Genomic DNA, 7123 nt, shown 5'->3' on the forward strand with positions numbered 1-7123 from the left:
GAGGGTCAATACGATGCCAAATGTGAAAAATTTTACCACATATGTATACATATACATAGCCTATATGTATATGTATGTATGGTTTTGTCCATAGGTACATGATATATTCCATATAGTAAAATCCTGTCCGCTATACATGCATACATACATGCATGCATATGTCCGCGCATATTCTGAAAAGCAGCAAACCTCTGCCATTGCCAGGAGTGTTTGATAGACTTGATGGAGCAGACACAAGGTGTCTGTGTCCCTCTTTCAACTGCCTCAGTGGTCGTATTTTATAAAATGACATTTTTACTCCTGTGTTGACTAAAGTATTCAGTCGGTTTTTATGAACGAGGAGTGGTTAGACCGCTGTGGTCATACTCGGCAGACTGTGACTTTTATGACTCCGTTCCCTGTTTTTGTAAGGATTTATAAAGAAACTGAGGTGCTAAAAGCTTCCAGCTGAGTCAGTCAGGAGTCTTCAGCTTGCTTCCTCCCCTGCCCTTCTTCCTGTCAGACTGGGCTTCTTTACAGCAGGAGGCAATGCACCAGGCAGGGGCCTGGCTGGTGCCCCGGTGTGGTGCGGCCAGCGCTTCTCCCAGGCCCCTCTCAGCTCCGTGCTTGGTCCTGAAGCAGGAGTTGTATGGAAAGGGAATTTAGAACAATAAATTTAATTTAGGGAACTATGTACTAGGATAAATTGTGACATTTTTCATTTTGTGTTTTGTCTATGTAGCGGTATAGTCAGCAGAGGCATTAATAGCCTACTGTGTAGTGCATGCATGTAATTCTACACTCGTGAGAGCTAGGCGGGAAGATCCTGAGTTAGAGGTAGGCCTTGGCTATGTAGAAGTGATACCCTATCTAAAGGAAAAAAAAAGAAATATATAAATGCATTTGATTTTTTCCTCTCTCTCTCTCTCTCTCTCTCTCTCTCTCTCTCTCTCTCTCTCTCTCTCTCTTTGTCTTGAGACATGGACTCGTGTGGCCCAGCCTGGCCTGCCTCAAGGCCTGTGGAGCGGAGGACACCTTTAAATTTCTGATCCTCCTGCCTGTCCCCGCAAGTGCATGCGCCACCATATCGTACAGTGATGCTCGAGTCATCTCTAAATGTTTGATGCTCACAATAGTAGGCTGTTTGTTTTGTTCTGTTTTGCTTTGTTCTTCCACCTGAAGGCCCTTCTCTGCTTGTCTTTTGGGCTATAGTTAGTAGATTCCTTTGCTTCGGTGTAAAATCGTAAGAGGAAAGACCTGGGCTTCTCCTTTAATGGGCACCCACGCGGTTGTTTTTCCTTTAGATGACTTGTGAGTGCCTAGGCTGACTCTGTGGTCATGCGGCAGGAAGTCTGCAGGTTACACCACTGGGTCAGGAAATGCACAGCTCAGTGCTCTGTGCTTCTCAACCACGACTTTTTGTCTGAAGAGTAGAGAGGCAGGGTCCGAACCAGTGGTCCCTGGGCTGTGTTCGAGCTGGGGGTTCCGCAAAGCCACCATCCCAAAGGGCAGCAGAAATTTGTTCATTTCTCTGGGCTCTCTGCAGCACAGGGTACTTGGTGAACACACACGCAGTAACATCTGAGTGCCCCACAAGAAAATGCAGAAAAACCCACGGTTATAACCTCTACACACCAGACTTATCTTGGGGTTTACCAAGTTGCTTTAAAACGTCTTGTGGTTAGAATAAGTTACCTTAAAAGGCCTCCTTTAATCCCAAAGCTCTATGCATTTATATTCATCTTTAGCAATGATGTAAGCTTTACTCTTCCCTTCCCTAGTCTGTAATCATCCCTGATGGTACAACTTTAAAACTTGCCGCAGTAGGAAATAGCAAGTTCACATATCTGGGCTGAAAGATTGACTTGGATTTTTTTTTTTAACTTGAAAGAAAGAATTCATCATGTAGCTCAGGCTAGTCTAGGAGCCTCTCACTGAGACTAAAAATGTACAATACCATACCTACTAACAACTGGATTTTAAAAAAATATTATAAACACTATTATAAGAGCACTATTATAAAAAAGAATTTGGAAAAAAGAAACAAACAAAAAAAACCCACTCACTCAATTTAACCAGATCCAAAGTCTATACATTTTAATGGACTTCTATATAGTTAAGTAAAATACTAGAAATTAGAATGTTCTTGCATATTGCTAATTCTAAAGCATGTTGTAATTATAGTTATTTTAAAATGTTATAATTATGCCTTTTAAAATGTTATTTAGACTTACATAGGTTGCTTTTATTGTCACTATAACAAAATAATGCCACAAGAAGCAACTGACTTAAGGGAGCAGGATTTTCCCTCCAGTTTGGGGGGTATGATCCTTCAATTTTAGGGGTTACAGTCCTCCAGTTTTAGGGGATACAGTCCTTCAGTTTTAGCGGATACAATCTTTCAGTTTTAGGGAATACAATCCTTCAGTTTTAGGGACACAGTCCTTCAGTTTGGGGGATAAAGTCCTTCAGTTTGGGGGATACAGTCCTTCAGTTTGGGGGATACAGTCCTTCAGTTTGGGGGATACAGTCCTTCAGTTTGGGGGATACAGTCCTTCATGGTGGAGAAAGCATGCTGGCAGCAGCTGGTCATACCACCCCACAGCCGAGAGTTAGAGAAGATCGAATACTCCTGCCCCATTGGATTTACCCTCAGGACTTACAAGGAAGGGTGACCCACCCCAACCCCCCTAATTTAGATAATTCCTCACAGCTGTATCCAGAGGCCTGCCTTTGGTCATCTTAGATGCTGCCCAGCTGAGAGCCAGCATCAACCACCACAGTCACTACAGACGCAGCACCGTTTTGGTGCCTGTGTGGCTGAGCGGTGATGGATGAAGTTCATGTGATTTTTAACGCAGACGTTCTGAGCTCTGGTGGGGAACTCAAGGGCTCAGATGTTCTGAAAGTTCACCCCCGCCTCACAGATGACCGTCCTTCCGTAGGAGTGGTGTGTCCGTAAGATCCAGTCACTCAGACTCCAATAGGACATTTTTACAAAGCAATCCTAGGCTGTTTTCCAGTGTCAGCTACATCTGGAAGGAAATCTGAACTGGCAGAAAGGCAGGCTACATAGTTAACATACAGATACATTTTCCATAGTATCCATGAGGTCAGGACAATTTGGGAAGTTTTATCCTTTTAAATCCGCCCCCCACTGTTTAATGTACAGGATTTCATTTAGCCAAGGCTGGCCTCAAACTTACCAAGGAGCTGAGGATGGCCTTGAACTCCTGATCCTCTAGCCTCTCTGTCCCTCGCCTGGGATTAGACATTCAACAACCCCTAGCTCATTAAGGTTGACCCAGTGTTCACAGTTAGCAGAATGCCGTGCTGGGCTTTCCTGGCATGAACTGAGCATGTCTTAGCTCAGCTGCTGGCCTGTGCGAAAAGTCTTTATGGGGCGCTCCTGTCCTGTGATCATGGTGGACCTCAGTGTGTGAGAACCCCACCGATTTTGGTACCCTCTAGAGAGGAAAAGACCAGCTAGCGCTACAGATAAGTGAAAGGGGGAGGACAGGGAGGATGTGATGGTTTCGTCTAACTATGAATTTAACAGTTCAAACGTATTTTGCCTCATTTGTTAGGTAGAAATGTGTTAAAACGTAGTATTTGTTCTGCATTTCCTCCCAACAATCTTTCCTCCCTCCACTATTATTTAAAGCACTTTTCCTTCTCCAAGGCAAGCGATGACAGTGTGTCCTGTTATTTTTACACTGGGAAGTTATTTAAAGTAAAGGTTATCACACAGGAAGCTGGCTGTTCTTAGCGCCTGTCTGTGCAGAAGGCACTTCCTGAGGAGGCCGGAGGGTGGGGTGGTTGATATGTTGTGTGTGTGGCCTCTCATAGGAAGAGCGTGGGATGGTTGATATGTTGTGTATGCCCCCCCCATAGGAAAGCGTGTGGTGTTTGATATGTTTGTTGCCTTATCTCCTCCCCCCAGGAAATTCCTGGATTAATGCTTGTGACAGAAGAGCTCCCGTTGCCTCTTATGAAGGTAAGTGGCTTGCAAAGAGGGTGAAGGTTCCTGCCTGAGGAGACCTCTGCTGCCCCCGTACCACTGTGGTTCCAAAAGGTATTGCGGCCTGCTGGAAACCAGTGCTGCCCAGAGCAGGGCGGGCTCTCTGGAGACTCTTGCTCATAGAGTGTATCAGGCCTTAGGGCTGCTGTTTGAAGAGCGAGCGGGGCTTTCTGAAGCTGGGAGAGAGTTACGGAGCTCAGCTTGAAACCTGGATCGCCAGTACTTGCCACAAGACCGTATTTCTTATTGAAGGAGCTCTTGTAACTTCCCTTTAGAGGCTGGAAGCTGTGTTTGATTTGTAGTTCCTCCTTCCAATGTGCTCACGTGCATGCACTCACAACACACACAGACACACACAGACACACACACACACACAGGGTTGAGACTATCTCATTTCTTGGTACCTCAAAGAACAGCCCCTCCATCCCTCAAAGGTGACCGGCAGTGGCTTACCGTTTGGCCCCCCTCAAGCTCTTTCCTGTGCACCAAGCTCTGGGGCTTAGTGTCTCTCTGCAAACGGCTGGTTTCTGAGTACAATAGGAAGGACGGGGTGGGGTAAGGTGAGGAGAAAATAATACACACATAGTTAAAACTGTTGCAGGGCAGGGGTGTCTTTAGCACCGTCTCCCTACAGCTCCGTTGTTGCTTTTGGCATTGCCTCTTGTGATGACAGCTGGCCTAGGCTGGGGAATCTCAGCTTCTGGCAGCAGCGTCTACTTCTTGTACTTTTATTTACATTTGATCCTTCGGGCCCTTGCGGCTCAACAGCTGGGGAGGCACAGCGTTAAAATGGAGTCTGGCTTGCTGGTTCTATAGCTTTAGGTTCTCAGAGGCCCTTGAAGACAGACTGGGCAGCCGTCTCCAGAAGCAAGAGTGGAGCCATTGTGAAACCCTCCTGATGTAGGAAGATGAGAGGAAAAGTCATGTTTCATAGGCAGCCACAGGGCATGCCCTGCGTCTTAGCATTTCATGGTTTGTGTCTTTACCGGTGGTTCTACCAAACCCGTTCCATACCTGCGAAGGGGTTGTTTTCTTTGTTCTGTTTTTGTGCTGGGCTTGAACTTGGGTCCTTCAGGGGCTGGACAGCTACCCTACACTTGTGCTGTACTCTCTGGTGTAGCTGGGACCCCAGGTATATGATAATACCATGACTAGCCAGAAGAAAATGTTCAGAAGAAATATAATCCACAGTTCAGTAGCTTCTAGGGTAGCAGCTGGTACCTTCCACTTCCTCTTTGTCTCTGCCATAGGTGTGTGTCTGTGACTCAATAGTCATGGTGATCTAGGGACATTTGATCAAATATGAATTCATATTATAGAAGGCAATGATTGGAAATGACTCCCCTGGGTTGGCATGTCTGAATTTATTTAATCAGTCTTCTTCGGCCTGTTTAATCATCTTGACGCGACACCCACATTTTCTAGGGAAACAACTCAGTGGGACGTAAGGCCTGGCACGTGTGAGGCCTTGGCATTGATCTCTTGTACTACATTTGTTTCTTTTATCCAGTTAAAGATAATATTTCCATTTTATATGTTATGTATTCTTATACATGCAGTTTTTCTTTTGGTTTACTCCCCTAAGGTCAGAAGTTAAGAATGTTTTATGGTAAGACACTGGCTTTTTTCCGTAGCTTTTATTTTTTTTTTCTTACTAAACTAATATTCCATAGACATTGTATTAATTTACACGGTCAGAAAGCTTTAGGGGACTAAAGAAATGAATCCTAGGTTGAGAGCACTTGCTGCTCTTCCAAAGAACCCAGTGGATTCTCCTTGGCAAGTGGCTCACAATGACCTTGCCTCTGGCTCCAGCCCTAGGGGATCTAACGCCCTCTGGCCTCTGTTGGCGCCTACACACACAAGGCATACATAAGAGAACGTGTATACACATCCATAAATCTAAGACCAAAAGGACTTAGGAGTTTATTAGTTTTATTACAACCCTATCAACTTTGTGTGCTTTTAAAAGCAAGTATAAGGGAGCGATGAGAAGGCCTTTTGTCTTTTCCCTCATTGGCTTATTGTGGGCAATTAATCCTGTCTCACAGTGTTCTTATTGTATTATATGAAGTGTGCTCTGATCACACTTCCTCTTTCCCAGGAGACTCAAGGGGCAGAAGGAGGTGAGACCACCCCCTCCTGCTTGGTGTGAGCGTTTAGTCTGGTGCTGTAATCCAGCCGTGTCACCTCAGATTTGCATGTTGCTTTGCCATTGCTGATCCTGCAGAGGACCTGGGTTCAGTCCCAGCACCCACACGGCAGCTCACAACCATCTGTCACTGCAGTTCTAAGGGTCTGGCATCTTCCGGTCTCTAGGGGCGCCAGGCATGCACAGTGCATGTATACCTATGTGCATTCATATGTTGGGGGCTGTGGACCCCCAGACCCTGAATTTCTTGTCAACAACCTGTTTTTCTCTGCTCTGAGGAGCCTGCAGCTGCTCTGAGCAGGAGCGTGGCCAGAGCTCTATGTAAGCTGCCCCTGAGCACAATAAAGTGGGCATTCTTGGCACTCTTGTATCAAGGATGACCATATCCCATATTTCTGTCTGTCTGTGTGTGCGTGTGTTTTTAAGTCTCCGGCCCAGTTCCTGGCTCGTGTACCGTCCCATAGTGCGGGCGCTATATTCATATACATTTTTAAAATCTTAAAAGCTCTATGTTTGTTTTTTGTATATTTTTTTTTAAAGTCAGCATTTGAGAACAAGGTCCATGCATTAAAGAAACGTTGCCAAAGGAACCTTCCTAAGAATGGCTTTGATCCTTGGTAAACGATGTGTTGGTCTGGGGAAGCAGCAACTTGTGTAAAAGGTGTAAAATTGCGCCTGATTTTATAGTGAGAAGAGAAACCATCGGGCTATTTAACCACAGGAAGCCAGAGAGGGAACTACAGCTGTACAGATGTGAGGGGGAAGAGGTGAGCACACTTCAAGTAGAGGAGACGGGTGTCTTCTCCAAAAGAAGGCTTAAAATCAGACCTACCTTCCTTCCTTCCTTCCTTCCTTCCTTCCTTCCTTCCTTCCTTCCTTCCTTCCTTTCTTTCTCCCTCCCTCCCTTCCTTCCTTCCTCCCTTCCTCCCCTCCCTTGCTTCTTCCCTCCCTCCCTCCCTCCCTCCCTCCCT

The 7123-nt window shown here is 45.7% G+C and overlaps 1 protein-coding gene across 4 annotated transcripts in view; it reads left to right on the forward strand.

The window, feature by feature from the left end:
* Gsap (gamma-secretase activating protein) overlaps positions 1-7123 on the forward strand; it is an 81200-nt gene that overhangs the window by 49532 nt on the left and 24545 nt on the right. For all 4 annotated transcript variants that reach the window (XM_050139802.1, XM_050139801.1, XM_050139799.1 and 1 more), the window contains one exon: positions 3923-3976. In XM_050139802.1, the coding sequence (XP_049995759.1) occupies positions 3923-3976 (54 nt within the window). The remainder of the gene's footprint in view (positions 1-3922; positions 3977-7123) is intronic.

Source organism: Alexandromys fortis, unplaced genomic scaffold (genome assembly GCF_014885135.2).
Source record: "Alexandromys fortis isolate MF-2015 unplaced genomic scaffold, M_Fortis_MF-2015_v1.1 scaffold_38, whole genome shotgun sequence".
NCBI classification, from domain to species: Eukaryota; Metazoa; Chordata; class Mammalia; order Rodentia; family Cricetidae; genus Alexandromys; species Alexandromys fortis.